Source organism: Leuciscus leuciscus, assembly GCF_965113295.1.
Source record: "Leuciscus leuciscus genome assembly, chromosome: 9".
Classification (NCBI taxonomy): Eukaryota; Metazoa; Chordata; class Actinopteri; order Cypriniformes; family Leuciscidae; genus Leuciscus; species Leuciscus leuciscus.
The window spans coordinates 42,076,662-42,093,323 of NC_138733.1; the positions used below are offsets into that span (position 1 = coordinate 42,076,662).

Genomic DNA, 16,662 nt, shown 5'->3' on the forward strand with positions numbered 1-16,662 from the left:
AGGATCATAAGACACCAAAGACTGGAGTACTTGCTGATGAAAATTCAGCTTTGCATCACAAAAATAAATTACATTTTAAAATATATTAAAAAAGAGAACCATTATTTTAAATTGTAATAATATTTCATAATATTACTGTTTTTTTTTTGTTTTTGTTTTTTTAACTGCAGGCTTGATGAGCATAAGAGACTTCTTTCAAAAACATTAAAAATAGTAATGTTTCCAAACTTTTGACTGGTACTATATATATATATACATATGTTTTCCTACAAGTTTAAATGATTTGTGGACTATTATTGGTCCGAACCAATAAACTGTCCGTGAAGCACAAATGAGTAGCGTAGTTTCGTTCCGCTTTCATTTTGTTTACCATTCGTTGCTGGGCAACGTTGCGGTCGCGCCAGCGCGACATATAACACAATTTGGTCACACCAGCAGGAAAAATAGTCGCAAAATGTATAGAACCCTGCCTTTAACCCGATTAACTTTTAGCCTACTAGCTAATTTTATCCAAACTCAAACTACATCTCAGTTGACAATGTGTGAATCATTTATTTTGGTTCCTTCGAGTAAAACAAGTAAAACTCAATCACATTTATAAAATAACACAAAATGTACTTACCCAAAAGCAGGTTCTCTTACGAGAGGTACTCTCGTACTGCGTAAATCTTACGCTAGGAGAAAATCTCTTTTCCGCGAGATACTGAAGCCAAAAAATTATCCTTAATTTTGAAATAATGTAAAACGCGTTGCGGCAGCATGCAGACACAGGCGAGACGGCTTGTGCGCCTATTGGCTGCCCTGCGGCAACTGCAGCAGCCTATCGATAAGGCCCACTCGTGACGTCAGCTCCAATGGGGGCACTTCGCGCCCAATACGTCACGTCCCGCCAGAATGGGCGTGGTCTAGGGCTATAAACATAGCTTCGAGAGGCTAGCTCACTGATTTTTCATCTCTTCAGCGAAGCTCTCGCATCGCTGGATCCGGAGAGAAGCCGCGCCGTCTGAAAAAGCCTTTCAGCGGGACGAGTCGACACTCTGAAGCCGCTGGCCGCGCCGCCTTCAGTCGCCTTCCTGCTGCGCTATCCGGCGTTATATCCTTTCTCTGCTACTGTGTTTTGTGTATGTGTGTGTGCTCGCCGCCGCGACACACACTCTCATTGCACTAAAAGAGCCGGGCGTCTTTTTCAAGACGCCCCTTTCCTGAGGATCACGCAGCTCTCGCGCTCGCGCTCGCTGACGGCGACCGCCCTCACTGCGAGCCAGTTACTGCCTGGTGACTCTGAGGACTCACCTGGCATCCTTCTCCGAGACTGCTCCTCCGCCCCCCCCAACCCGCAAAGCTCGCCGGTGCGCCCGCTTGCCTTGCCTGCTTGGGGGATGATACCTGCTCTCCCTCTGTTCGAGCCGCGCAAACCGCGCCGTTCACAGGGGATGTCAGGAGCGGACGGTCACGGGGCTAGCTTTCTCTCTCCCTCTGTTCGAGCCGCGCAAACTGCGCCGTTCACAAGGGAGGCTGGAAGCGGACGATCGGGGTTAGTTTTTCTTTACGTTACAAGAAAGCTACCCTGCCCTTGCGCCCCATTCACGCGTCACTCACCGGCGAAAAGACAACTCAGTTCCCTGATTAGGCGACTGGAAATATCAATATTGCAGCAAACGAGCCTGTTGTAACACGCACGCTTGCAAGCAAACGCCGAAGAAAACATGTTGACGCTCTATTATATGCTCATGCATCTATACACCTTTGTGTTCCCCCCCTGTGGCTCAGTGGCGGAATCTTAGGTTTTTCGCACGAGGGACCGGGGTTCGAATCCCGGTCTAACGGCAGATATATTATGCCGCCAATGCTTCGCTCTGTCAGTTCCCTGAAAGGCGACTGCAGATGTGCATTTTGCAGCCAACGAGCGCGCTGTACAACCCGCTCGCCTGCACCCAAACACCGTTTCTATGGTTCCCGTGCGTCACTGGTGAAAGGAGAAAAGGGTGTTTTTAGCCCCGCTGCGGCCGGGCCGACCTCCACTCCTGACACATTTCTCATTCCCCTCTTAAGTTCAGGTGACTGGAAATGTCAATATTGCAGTGAGCGAGCCTGTTGTTTTGCACGCACGCCTGCAAACAAACGCCAGCATGTTGACGCTCTTTGATAATACTCGCGCTACTGAATGTCTATGTGTCTTCCTCTGTGGTCCAGTGGTAGATCGTCAGATTTTCACGCGAGAGACCCGCGATCGAATCCCGGGTCTACCGGCAAAACACACTTTTTGCCGTCAATTCTCGCTCTGGCAGTTCCCTGAAAAGGCGACTGCAGATGTGTATTTTGCAGCCAACGAGCGCGTGGTACAACCCGTTCGCCTGCACCCAAACTCTGTTTCTATGGTTTCCGCCTCTGAAGTTCAGACGACTGGAAATGTCAATATTGCAGTGAACAAGCCTGCTGTAATACACGCACGCCTGCAAACAAACGCCAGCATGTTGACGCTTTCTGTTTCTATGGCAACTTCTCGCTCGTTCAGTTCCAGTAAATGCGACTGTTCCAGTGTATTCTGCAGTAAACAAGTCGGCGAAATAGCCCGCTTGCCTGCACACAAACGCCGCTTTTACGGCTACCCAGATAAATCCCATAAGAGTGTATTTTCTGGTGTCCCGGCCACGGCCGATGGTGTTACGAATGTAGACGAAATTCCTACACACAAACACAGCCCGTCACACAGGGCTCGCGCACATGAAATCGACCCAGGTCGATTGCGCATTAAACGTGGTAAATGTGCCCACTGCCCAGTGCCCACAAACACTACGTTCCGCATATCTCAAGGTTTCTGTAAAAACAAAACCAACGTGCATTCGCTCTGCTCAGGCGGACAATGCTCTCAGTGTTGTAAATGTGCCCGCTATCCCGCGCCCACATTCACACATAGACATGACAGGTCCTACGGGACTCGCCCAGCCCTCCCCTCTCGGTTGACCACCGCAAAGGAGTCGAGCGCGGGCAATCTGCCCGCTGTTATCAGCGCGCCCCCTGCCTCGAAGCGCGACGCTTATGTTACAGCACACCGAAGCCCCTCTGTCGCTGAGCGACCAGAGCGCGCTCCGCATTCAGCCCCTAGCCATTCGTGCAGATGCATGGGCAAGGCTACCCGGGGGTTTTGAAGTGGGTGCTAGACATTATAGAAAGAGGCTATTCGCTACAGTTTCGCCGACGCCCTCGCCGCTATGTGACGCGCGTCGAAGCTACGGTAAAAACAGAAGTAGCACCACCTACTTCGAGCCGAAATTTTGAAACTGTTGAGCAAAGGGGCCATAGAGCCTTTATCTCAAGCTCAGAGTGAAGGAGGGCTATACAGCAGATACTTCCTGGTACTGAAAAAAGACGGGGGTCTCAGACCCATACTAGATCTAAGGCAACTGAACAGAGTGCTTGCGAAGCAACAGTTCGGAATGCTCACGACCAGAAAAACCCTCACGCACATTCGCCGAGGAGATTGGTTTGTGTCAATAGATCTGAAAGACGCATATTTTCAAATACAAATAGCGTCACGTCACAGGCGACGTTTGAGATTCGCCTTCGAGGGCCAGGCATATCAGTGCTCAGTCCTACCGTTCGGCTTGTCTCTAGCCGCTCGCACCCCTCAGACTACAGGGCATGCGAGTATTGAACTACTTGGACGATTGGCTGATTCTAGCTCAATCTCACTCGGTGCTCATAGAGCACAGGACCATTTTGCTCGATCACCTCGAGAATCTGGGTCAATTGGGCGAAGAGTTCTCTGTCTCCCAGACAGATAATATCTTTTCTGGGCACAGAACTGGACTCGCTGTCTATGATAGCGCGACTGTCACCAGAGCGCGTACTAGACATTCAGCGCGCAGCGAGCTCTTTCCGCTGCGGCGCATCTGTCCCGCTCAAGAAATTTCAGAGGATGCTAGGTCTCATGGCCTCAGCATCATCAGTACTTCAGTTGGGCTTGCTTCGCATGCGCCCGCTACAGTTCTGGCTGAAAGCGCGAGTACCGCGCCGAGCGTGGGCTTCCGGTCTGCTTCGTCTCAAGGTCAATCAGAAATGCATCGCAGCTCTGAAACCTGGGAAAGCAAACGACTTGTACCAATCAGGTGTTAGCCTGGGGACTTCCTCGAGTGTGAAGGTAGTGTCTACGGACGCCTCCACCTTGGGATGGGGAGCACTGCTCAAGGGCAGACCGTTCTTCGGCCAATGGTCAGAACGGGAGAAGCTTCTACACATAAACTGCCTCGAAATGTTGGCAGTAGACAACGCACTGACGCGTTTTTGTCCCTAAATACGAGGACACCACGTCCTGGTCCGCTCGGACAACATGTCAGTGGTGTCCTACATAAATCGCCAGGGCGGCCTCAGGTCCCGAAACCTGCACAGGCTGACAGAACGCCTCCTGGTGTGGGCTCAGCGCAACCTGCTCTCGCCGAGAGCAGCGCATGTGCCAGGGCTCCTGAACGTAGGACCGGACAGACTGTCCAGAAACAATGTTCCGACAGGCGAATGGCCTCTACACCCACAGACAGTCCAGCTGCTGTGGAAGAAATTCGGCAGAGCGGAAGTAGACCTGTTCGCGTCTCAAGAAAACGCTCACTGTCTGGAATTTTTCTCCAAGAGCAGGGACGCGCTGGCTCACGTATGGCCCCGCCGCCCGCTCTATGCCTTTCCTCCCGTCTTTCTCCTGCCTCAGGTGATAGAACGGATCAGAGAAGGATGCTCAGTGCTACTCGTAGCGCCGTTCTGGAAAAACCAACCCTGGTTCCCAGTTCTGATGCAGCTAGCAAGCACTGCCCCATGGCCAGTGCCAGTGAGGAGGGACCTCCTCTCTCAGGCCAAGGGCTCGTTTTGGCATCCGCGCCCAGAGCTGTGGTCCCTTCATGTTTGGGCCATCAACGGGTACCCGCTGACCTCCCCAAGCGGAGTGTTAAACACGATCACGCAGGCTAGAGCTCCGTCTATGCGACGTCTCTATTCCTCGAAATGGTCAGTGTTCTCCAGCTGATGCACAGCTCGTGGCGTGTCGCCCCTAGACTGTGGGGTGACGGAGGTTCTCTCCTTCCTACAAGAGCTGTTGGACAAGGGCAGGACCCCTTCCACGCTCAAAGTGTATGTGGCGGCCATAGCAGCGTTCTCAAAAACAACGCTGGGTCAGTCAGTAGGAAGGAACGATTTAGTCATCGTCTTCCTTAGAGGAGCTAAGGGACTGAATCCTCCCAGGCCTCCCTCAGTCCCTGTATGGAACCTTTCTACAGTGCTGGAAGCCATGAAAGGTGACCCATTCGAGCCTTTACAGACGATTGATCTTAAACACCTGTCTTTCAAGACAGTGTTTCTTCTGGCTCTCGCTTCAGTGAAGCGCACAGGGGACTTACACGCGCTCTCAGTAAGCGCGACGTGTATGGAGTTTGGGCCTAATGACTCAAGAGTTATACTCAAACCTAAGCACGGTTATGTTCCAAAATCCCTCAACACACCGTTTAGGGCGCAGGTCATTCCCTGTCAGCCTTACCGGTCTCTGACGAGGAAGGAGACGCAAGCTTCCTTTGCCCAGTCAGAGCATTAAGAGCTTATGTGTCTCGCACGTCTGTTTTCAGACAGACAGAGCAGCTCTTTGTTTTCACTCTACGGACGTTCTAAGGGACTTGCCGTGTCGAAACAGAGCCTATCCAGTTGGATAGTTGATGCTATAGCGCTGGCTTATACCTCTAAGGGCTTACAGTGCCCATTTGGAGTCAGAGCACACTCCACGAGAGGCGTGGCCTCGTCGTGGGCTTGGTCTAGTGGGATTGCCTTGCAAGATATCTGTATGGCGGCAGGCTGGGCCTCCCCGTCTACATTTATAAGGTTTTATAACCTAGAGGTTCCCGCCTTGCAGGCTAAGCTGCTTTCGGTCTAAAATCGGTACTGTCTGCCCTGATGTGTTCGGGCCAGAATACTGAAACTGCTTGAGCAAATGCTCGCTGTTGGATCGCGCAGCTCTATGGGCAGTGTGTAAGACCCACTATATTCGTCAGTCCAGGCCGGGGGTCGCCCTGACTGTACGACTAATCATCAGTATAACTGCTCCTTATAAGATGTTATATTATTACAGGAATGATGCTATTCTAGCCACTCTTTCCTGGGCTCTCTGTGAGTCCATTATGATCATGTACTATATGAGCCCGGGCACTTGCCCTTGGGACTTTGGTGCTGGATCTTAGCATGCACGGCGTTTTACACTGTTTCCCCTAGCGTAAGATTTACGCAGTACGAGAGTACCTCTCGTAAGAGAACGTACTCGGTTACTAACGTAACCTCGGTTCTCTCTAGAGAGGAAACGAGTACTGCGTATCTTGCCGTGCCTGCACACGCTCTGGTTCGCTTCGGCGATGAAAAACCAGTGAGCTAGCCTCTCGAAGCTATGTTTATAGCCCTAGACCACGCCCATTCTGGCGGGACGTGACGTATTGGGCGCGAAGTGCCCCCATTGGAGCTGACGTCACGAGTGGGCCTTATCGATAGGCTGCTGCAGTTGCCGCAGGGCAGCCAATAGGCGCACAAGCCGTCTCGCCTGTGTCTGCATGCTGCCGCAACGCGTTTTACATTATTTCAAAATTAAGGCTAATTTTTGGGCTTCAGTATCTCGCGGAAAAGAGATTTTCCCCTAGCGTAAGATTTACGCAGTACTCGTTTCCTCTCTAGAGAGAACCGAGGTTACGTTAGTAACCGAGTACGTTTTTTGTAATTCGTCGACTTTCTGTAATTCTGCAACACACGATGCGCCCTCAAGTCCTGCTCGCCTCGTGGTACGGTGGTTGTTCAAAAAGAAAACGCCCCAAATCGCGAGATAATACACTACATCCTATCGCGGGATTTTGCAATATCGCGAGATTTGTTACAACATCTCGGCAGCAGTTTTGACGTCAGTGTACGTCTTTTCAGAACCTCTTAAAAACTACTTGGGGCACTTAAATTAATTATTGTAGTGTTGACCAAGGTGTATGCATAATTGCTTTAGCATATTTCATAGGATTTCATAGAGGGTCATGATGGACTATAAATGCACGTGTAAAGGACGTCACCTAGTGGACGTCCACTTGCGACTGTTTTTGGCCAGGGACACGACGTATGTGCAGTCGGACCAATGTGTGCTGGGTTATTGCAGTATTAATCATGCAAGGATTAAGCATATTTTTTTTGCATATTTCAACACGGATTTCATAGAGGGTCATGATGGACTATAAACGCACGTGTAAAAGACGTCGCCAGGTGACGTCCTCTCACAACCGATACACAACTAGGGTAGATATTGAACTGCACGTAGCTAAAAGTAAAAAAAAACAACTATACATGCAACCCCAGATAACTGTAGACATGTACAAATGTATCTGAATGCATTTTTAGGAAATGTTCTGTGTTACATATTTTTACCGATTTATGCCGTCCTACCGCGACTATTTTTGGCCAGGGACACGACGTTGCCGTCGGACCAATGTTTGCTGGGAGAGGAACAAGTTAAATCTATGATTTCTTATTGTCATGTTTGTGGTCTCTCACATTTTGAAAATTGTATAAGATTTAAAAAATCTTTTAGTGTGGCCCCAGCTTTAGGCACCTTAACTCTTGGTCACTTGGTGCGCTGTATGGTAGCCTTTGGCTACACCATTGCTCGCTCATTTCATTTCAAAGCATGGTGAGCAGGCATTTGTTCAGTATGCCGCAATGGGTATTAATGTTCCCATATTGTCAACACCATGACGCAGTGTCAGAAGTTCCACTTCGAAAGGGAACTTCTAAGGTTATGTAACCCGGTTCCCTGAGAACGGAAATAAAATGCTTCGTCGTGTTGCCATACTTCAGGCATGTCTTTGCGTCTTCCTTTAGACAATCTGGAGCTGATAATGTGTTGTTCAGGCGCACTTTTTATAGCCTGTAAGTAAGTGCGCCTGTGACTTCATCCAACACAATACTTGTGTTGCCGGGTTATTGGTTTCCATGCAAACCAGAACAACGGATTATTTCAATAAGCTGATTTTTAGGAGTTATCAGCGCATCATTGTGCATGTAAACATGCCTAATATACATTTCTGGGAAAGTAATTTACAGTTAACAAAGTAACCTACATAGCCAACATTATTTTACTGTAGCAATTTTTCAGTGCTTTTCTATAAAAATTACATAGATGTTATGTTGTTTTACAGTGCAGAAGTACAAAGAGGTTGTTCTGAGATTATAAATGCTTAATCTGGACTTGCAGTTGTTAATACTAGAGGAGGGAAGCGTTCTTGAGCGCAGAACAAAAAAACAAAAACAAAAAAAACTGCAAAATCAGCCACAAATGCAGAACAAAAGCAGATATGAAGAGGTGTGACCTAAGACAAATGCACGCCTAAACACAAACACTTTTGCAGTCACACGCACACACAAACCTCTTTGTTTCTGCTTATTGCCATTGGTTTTACTTATATCTTTTCATAATTTTGGTTTCAATTTGGTTTATTGAAATAAATAATTTGTGAATGCAATATGGCTCTTAATTTGTTTGTGGCATTTTAGTTATATTTTTTCAAATGTATGTGGCACTACTGCAAAAACAGAAAACACCTCAAACAACAACAACAAAATTCTAACCTTTCACTAAAATACATATTTGAATGCATTTTTTAGAGGTTAGTGAGTTATGAGAGGAGCAGTTCAATATTTAAAATTACTTTTAATCTAATATTATACACAACACACAGGAGAATAACCTGGAGAAAAACAAAACCACTTTATCATAAACATTAAAAATCAACAATGAAAGTCTCGTAACAAACAGAAACTGAGGTCTTAACTCTTCAGCTCCTTTGTATTTAATTAACGAGACACACCTGAACAGAAGACTCAAATCAATCAGAAACCATAGAAACAAACAAGCAGAGAACAGAGGAGAACCAAACCAATCAACAACCTAGAAAGCTAACCTAGAAACACCTAGAAAGCTAACCTAGAAACACAGACAGACGGTGCGTCCCAATTCGCATACTTTCAGTCCTAAATAGTATTCAAAAATAGAATTAGTACGTCCCAAATCATATAGTATGTTGAAATGGGTATTCAAAGATACCCGGATGGTCTACTTTTTCCGGTCAGAATCCGAAGTGCAGATCCGTGAACACTCTAATGGCTAATATTGCCCACAACCCATCACACATTGGACGAGGATTCGATTGGAACTACACACGAGTGAAAAATGCTAAAAAACTACAGACATGGAGGACGTGTGAGTCCGGCGGTTATGTAGAGAGGTTTAGATAAAGGGGTTTGAGTGAATAAGTATCAGTATCTAACCTGGCGAAAACATTTTTATTCAGTGTTGTCCACATTATATTGCATCTGCAGCGGCATTGTGAACTTTTGTGAAGATACATTTACATGTACATTAGCCATTTAACTTTTAAATGCATCATTATATCCAAATGCGAACACATGAGGAGAGTCTCCGCATGAAAGACCCACGACTGGCAGATCAACGTGCTACAACATTTCTCTCCGAAACGGTTGGAAATTAAATTAGATTGAATGGAGGATTTTAACTGTGACAAGATGATTGACAGGGCAGTTTACGGTGACAGGACGCACGCGACAGATCTGTCCATTAAAGATGACGAAGTAGTGTGTCCCAAAGCTTGCCTACTCTTTTGCTACACACTTAAAAGTATGTACTTTTTCTTCACAAAAAGAGTACATGCTTTCAGGGCGTAGTATAAGTAGGCGAATTGGGACGCAGCAATAGACGTGAACAGGACAGGGAAAAAAACTGCAAAAACAAACTCAAAATATGACACCCCTATCAGGGCAGCCACCACACCATATGATGGGCAGCTAAACAGGAAGAGTTACTGACATTCCCGTTAGACTAACTTTGATGAGAAAAAAACCCATAGGCAGCCATGTGAAAACTGTGTGTGTGTGTGTGTGTGTGTGTGTGTGTGTGTGTGTGTGTGTGTGTGTGTGTGTGTGTGTGTGTGTGTGTGTGTGTGTTCATAACTGTGCATGTGTTTGTGTACATACTTAGCAAGAGTTTAGGCACAGACATGTCCCCAGCAGTGAGCTAAATCTGACAAAAGCTTCCCATGGGTGACATCCGGGGATGTCCTCACTTGAGGAAACAAACAAACAAACAAAAACAAATACAGCATATCATTTTAACAATATCCAATAATATATAAAAATATGCTTAACATGTCAAAAGTTTTTATGGGTACAGTTAGAATGGGTATTAGACTGTAATACTTATAGTTGTATAAAACTGTATATAAAATCAATAGAAGTATATGATATATCTACACTGTCAAAAAGTCTCACTCACTCTCTCTCTCTCTCTCTCTCTCTCTCTCTCTCTCTCTCTCTCTCTCTCTCTCTCTCTCTCTCTCTCTCTCTCTCTCTCTCTGTGTGTGTGTGTGTGGCTAAAAGTGCAGACACACTTCACTGTGGATACAGCTTGTGGAAGGCATTAAGACATTTATTAATTCCTCTTTGAGCTTTGCTTACAAGTCTCCAAACTCTACTCCAAAACAATTTTCCTGGTAAGTGTTTGTTCCTGCATACATATATTTAGTATATGTACATCTATATATATATACATCTGTTTCCCCTGTATTCCCCTCAAAATGATTGTCATTATAAGCATAATGATATACATTGGCTTTGTTATTTGTTATTTCTGTGTATTTCTGACTTCTTCTGTTTGCATGCCATAGAAATGGGGTTTCAATAGAATTAAACATAACAGGAGATCCTTTGTAAAGTTCAGGGTAAATTGTTGGTGTATTTTGCCGCGTTTCCACCGCAGGAACTTTTTCCCAGGAACTAGGGACTTTGGGGTGGTATTCGGTGTGTTTCCACCGCAGGAACCAGGGTCTAAATGAAGATCCGGGTAAATATTTCCCCCTCCGAAGGTCCCTGCTTGCGAGAAAGTACTTTTTAGAAAGTTCAGAAACTTTCAGTGGTGGGACTTGGGCGCTGAACATGCTGATTGGTTGAGTTCATGACCGCATTTTGATTGGTTTGATTGTTACTGCGTGCAGTAACAGTTGTTTGCTATTCGTATCAACAATGGAGTTTGAAAAATACGGCCGATGGACTGACGACGAGGTTCAGGCTTTATTAAGCTTAAATTCAGAGAATGAAATCCAGCGGGAACTGTGAAGTAGCGCACACTCCTACGTCACCGGACTAATTTACCTAGACTTCACGGTACTTTAGACCGTGGGAAAAAGTTCCTGGGACAAAATGTTCTGGGTAATTTCGGTGGAAACGCGGCTTTAGTGTGTCTCATCATAACTCATGAATTCCCCCAGTGATCATGAATATTTACACCATTATATTGGTAAAGTTAGCCATTTATAGCAGGAAGTGGATATAACTTGACTTCTCCAATTCTGCGTTCAGCTCTTTTGACGTTTTTCCCTCCAGGTATCAAGATGAACGTGAGTCAGGTGAACACTTCACTCAAGTGTGAGCGGGACACTAGAGTAACGTCCATACTCTTCCCTTGTCTGTACACTGCTCTTTTCCTGGCTGCTTTTGTGTTGAACACTCTGACTGCCTGGATCTTCTTCCAAATCCGCAGCAGCTCAACATTCGTTGTGTACCTGAAGAACGTAGTCATGGCTGATCTATTGATGACCCTTACTGTGCCTGTAAAGGCATTGACCGATGCGGGGTTGGGTTCCTGGCACCTGCGGGCTTTTCATTGCCGGTACTCAGCTGTACTCTTCTATACCACCATGTACATCAGCATCCTCCTTCTCGGATTAATTAGCTTGGACAGATACCTAAAGATTGTGCATCCGTTCGGGAAATGTGCTTTTCAGAGGGTCGGGGTGGGTCGGATCCTGTGTGCAGTTATCTGGGTGGTTATGTTGTCATTGGCTCTGCCCAATGTCATCCTGAGTAACCAAATGCCGCCGATCTCAGCTGGTGGAAGGCTGCGATGCACCAAGATGAAGGGGATGATGGGACTCATGTGGCATGAAGGTTTTAACTACTTCTGCCAGGTTATTTTTTGGGGTACGTTGGTGCTCATGGTTGTCTGCTACACCTTCATCAGCAGGAAAGTGTTTGAATCGTACCGTGCATCACAAAGCAGCAGTGACACAGCCAGTAAACAGACCACATCTAAGGTAAAGTGCACTTTCTTCAACCTCCCTTATCCAACCCTGAGAGTGCAGACACTGAAGTTCTGTTAAAGGGATACTTCACCGTTTTTTCATATTAAACTATGTTATTCCCTTAACTAAGACGAGTTGATGCATACCTCTCTCGTCTCAGTGCGTGCACTCAATCGCTCTGGCGCGCGGCGACACTTTTATAGCACTTAGCTTAGCCCAGTTCATTCATTAGGGACCAAGCAGAGATGAAGCTAGAAGCGACCAAACACCTCCACGTTTTCCCAATTTAAATACAGTTACACGACCAAGTATGGTGACACAAAATAAGTCAAAGTGCTCCCAACTTCAAGTGCTATTCCGCCATACATTATAGTTATCCTTTTTACCCGCTTAGAAAAGCACCACGTTTTATTTTGTGTCACCATACTTGGTCGTGTAACTATTCGTGTAACTGTATTTAAATAGGGAAAACGTGGAGGTGTTTGGTCGCTTCTAGCTTCATCTCTGCTTGGTCCCTAATGAATGAACTGGGCTAAGCTAAGTGCTGTCAAAGTGTCGCCGCGCGCCAGAGCGATTGAGTGCACGCACCAAGACGAGAGAGGTATGTATCAACTCGTCTTAGTTAAGGGAATAACATAGTTTAATCCCATAGTATCCCTTTAAGATGCAGCTAGTAGACATTTGTATATTCAGGGCAGTGTTTCCCAATCCTGTTCCTGGAGGCACACATGATTAGGAGGAGTTAGAAAATGTGTACTGCCTGGTGTGCCTCCAGGATGAGGGATGGGAAACACAATTTCAAAGAATTGGAAATGATATTAATGAATAGAAACATAAGCTGCGTCTCAACTTGCATACTGTCTAGTACTGGGCTAGGCAACTCAGACCCTCAAGACCCACTTTCCTTCCAAGTTTAGCTCCACTCAACTGCCAATAACTCAACTGCCAATAACTTTTTAGTAATCCTGAATATCTTAATGAACTTGTTCAGGTGTGTTTGATTATAGTTGGAGTTAATAGGCTTGTTCGACTTGAAGCGGTGCTGCACATCTGCTCTCATGTCATAAACGAATCGGACTGTGTAGCGCCGGTTCAAGTCGAACAAGCCTATTAAATCATATCAAGGACCAGAGTTGCCCAGCCTTGATCTAGTAGTTTGGGGGCGGGTTTATCTAAAGTGGATATAACCGCAGAATAGACCAGTGCCAATTGGTTTCTATGAATGGTTGTACAGAATATACTTAACAATAGCCCAAAACATGTCACCCAAATTTTGGCCAGTCCAAAAATAAAAAGTACTGATTATCTCACCGACGTAATACCTGCCACAGACCCTGCAATTTCAGCAATCCTATTAGATCATTACAAATCACACTGTACGACATGGATCTAATGGGGATAATGACACCTATTGAATCTTAAGTTAGTGTAGAAAAATATAACATCATCAGCAAGCACTAGTGACAAACAAATGAATCGTACTTTTCCAATTGTGTGCTGAAAAAAAGAGGAATCAAAAGAGGAGAATATGGATGTGGTCGTTGCTAGGGAAAAGACGCCAGCTTGGCATGCCAATTTTGTAAATAGAGCTTGAGGTAAGAAGTTTTATGTTTTAGCATGTTCAAAATAAACAAAATTCGGCACACTGCCACTCCTGCTCCCAAGAATTTATTAAAAGATAGCATCATGTCTCATTGATCAATACACCATTTCATACTGCAATTGTATTGGCTAGTCAGTAGATGTAGGTCGTAGCAGCAAACACTGTGAGATGATCGTGCTAAATTTTTGACATTGTTAGAAAATTATCGGAGGCTATCTTTGGTCGCAAGACCATCTTTGAAGCTCTCTCACTGTACAACATAGGACCACCGTTTAGGAGGCACGACAACAGAAATCAACACGATTGGTCATCTTTCGAATCGTCATCTTTCATCGTATAATGTGTAGTACTACGCAACTCAGAAAACACTTGCTACCAGATCCCTCAAAGAAAATTCTCAGTTTTTTTTCCCCCTAACCTGGAAAACTTGGAAAATCTATGCACTGATAATGTATTACGTCAAAAACACTCTGTATCATCCCTGGTTCTGATTAAAGCTTGACAAAGTAGTTTCCAGTTTTGTGTGCAATATGCATGGGACCATCAATAACGGATTGTGGGCTGTCTTTGGGCCTTGGTGTCTTATCTTGGTATAGGTGTGCTGTTACTTTGCTAAGTGATGTGCACATGATTTTCACCTGTTGGATCATAGGACAGGTGAAAAAAATCCAATAGACGCATTGAAGGAGGGAACCGAGCCAGAGAGACCAGAATGTCATTAGCTGGGTTTCAATCCAAATGGGTTTTAATCAAGCTTCAGAGTAGTTAGCAGTGTTTTATAAATAGTTTGTACTAACTGCTTTTTTCCCCAAAAGGAAGCTCACTGTAGTTGAATTGCATTGAATTCTTTATTTGACAAGCTCCAGTTTCTGGTGTACAGCATGCTAACCAGCACTAAACTCTCCTCTCCTCCACAGGTGTATGTGGTAGTGGGTGTTTTCTTTGTATGCTTTGCACCCTTCCACCTGGCCCGAATCCCTTACACCCTCAGTCAGACCCGGAATACTTCTGCCCAGTGCTGGGCCCAAAACCAGCTGTATTTTGCCAAAGAGATCACCCTCTGGATATCATCTACTAACGTGTGCCTGGACCCTCTCATCTATGTTTTTCTGTGTCGAGTCTTCCGCAAGAAGCTCACTGCCACACTGAGCCGCCGTCCGCTCCCACATGGGTCTCTGACAGAGACCTCCACCAGAATGGAGATGCCAATCAGAGGCCATTGTGACACAAATACGGATTTAGGTCGTCATTAACATACTTCATCCTGTGGCTGTTATGAAAATTCAAGGGTCCATGAAAATACACTGCAAAATTATTTTGTTAATCAGTATTTTTGTCCAGCACAAATATCTAAAAGTGTCTATAAACTTGTTTTAAAGATGTAGATATTTTCATTGGAATTGTTTTTTGCAGTGAATGGGGGAGCAGAAATCACAAAATAAAAAAGACTCCCTTATCTTACCAGTACCACCTTGTCTTTCTTGCAATAAAACTGTTGAAAAGTAAAAAGAAAATTTGGTTCCCTTTCAGTCGCTCACGTTCGACGTAGTTGACGTGTCGACTGATCGGGATCACGCTTAGGGAGTCTGTCATCTATGAGTATTGATAAAACGAGCCAATGCACATTGGCGTGCGAGATTTGCATCTCGGGTATAAACTTGTTTTATACAGCGCGGGTATAAACACGGAAGCGGATACACGCACCACTTGTCTTTCGCTTCGGAGCCAATCGGTCTTCATGTCGATGTCTCTGAAGAGTGTTGTTATATTACAACGAGCGAGTGTGTCGTTGCTTCTTCAGGAAGTCTCTACCAGTGCTGGTTGAGAGATTTCTGAGCTCTCAACTGCTGTTTTAAAAGCATCACATTTCTGTTTGTGTTTTTGGTTGTTTTTGGTTTGTGTTGTCCAGTTGAGGGCAAAGAGAGTGAGTGCTTCACTGGTACAGGCTGGCACCATCCCTGTCAGTGTTGCCGCGATCATTCCTGATCTCGTTGCCGAGTTTTTCATTTCCTGAAAGAGCAACACGGTGTGTTTGCATCTTTTTCAAGATGTCATTCCACCCGTGCGTTTCTGGATGCGGTCGTTCCCTGTCCCCCTCTGACTGCTCGTCGCCGAGGGTGTCCTCCTGCCGCTGCTTCCGCTCCCGCTGGGCCACCGTAGCAGCGCCGCCCCCGGGCCTTCTGAACCAGGTCCCTGTCCTCCACCTCGCTGCCCTACCCCGGGTACATCTGTGGTGCCTCTGGTCCTCCTGGCCCGGTTTGTGGAAGCCTGGAGAGTGCTTCCCAACCAGTCCAGCTGGCTGCTCCGTACCATCAGACTCGGCTACACGAATTGGTTTGCCCGGCGCCCGCCCAAGTTCAGCGGTGGTCGTTACACTTCGGTGCTGAGCGAACGTTCCCCTGTCATGCGCGCGGAGATCGCAGTCCTACTGGCGAAGGATGCGATAGAGCCGGTTCCGCTAGCCGATATGAAGACCGGCTTCTACAGCCCGTACTTCATTGTACCCAAGAAAGGTGGTGGGTTATGGCCAATCCTGGACCTGCGAGTCTTGAATCGAGCCCTTCACAAGCTTCCGTTCAAGATGCTAACGCAGAAACGCATTTTCGAGTGCATCCGTCCCCGAGATTGGCTTGCAGCGACCGACCTGAAGGACGCGTACTTTCATGTCTCCATCCTGCCGTGACACAGGCCATTCCTGCACTTCGCGTTCGAGGGTCGAGCATATCAGTACAAAGTCATACCCTTCAGGCTGGCCCTGTCGCCCCGCGTCTTTACGAAGGTTGCGGAGAGAGCATGCTGTTACTGTCCTGAACTCATGTTCCCAGTTCTGGGAACAGTTGTGCAAACACAGGGACTTGTTGCTCCAACATATCAGCCAGTTGGGTCTTCTGGTCAACTGGGAAAAGAGCAAACTTG

General features: G+C 46.2%; 1 protein-coding gene across 6 annotated transcripts in view; it reads left to right on the forward strand.

Moving 5' to 3' along the window:
- Positions 1-15,213, forward strand: part of p2ry13 (purinergic receptor P2Y13) — a 32,375-nt gene extending 17,162 nt beyond the window's left edge. For 3 of the 6 annotated variants that reach the window (XM_082178968.1, XM_082178970.1, XM_082178971.1), the window contains 3 exons: positions 10,444-10,556; positions 11,446-12,155; positions 14,664-15,213. In XM_082178968.1, coding sequence (XP_082035094.1) covers positions 11,454-12,155; positions 14,664-14,999 — 1,038 coding nt within the window. In that variant the 5' untranslated portion in view covers positions 10,444-10,556; positions 11,446-11,453 and the 3' untranslated portion in view covers positions 15,000-15,213. The other 3 variants (XM_082178969.1, XM_082178972.1, XM_082178973.1) reach the window with 2 other exon arrangements.
- The last annotated feature ends 1,449 nt before the right edge of the window (positions 15,214-16,662 follow it).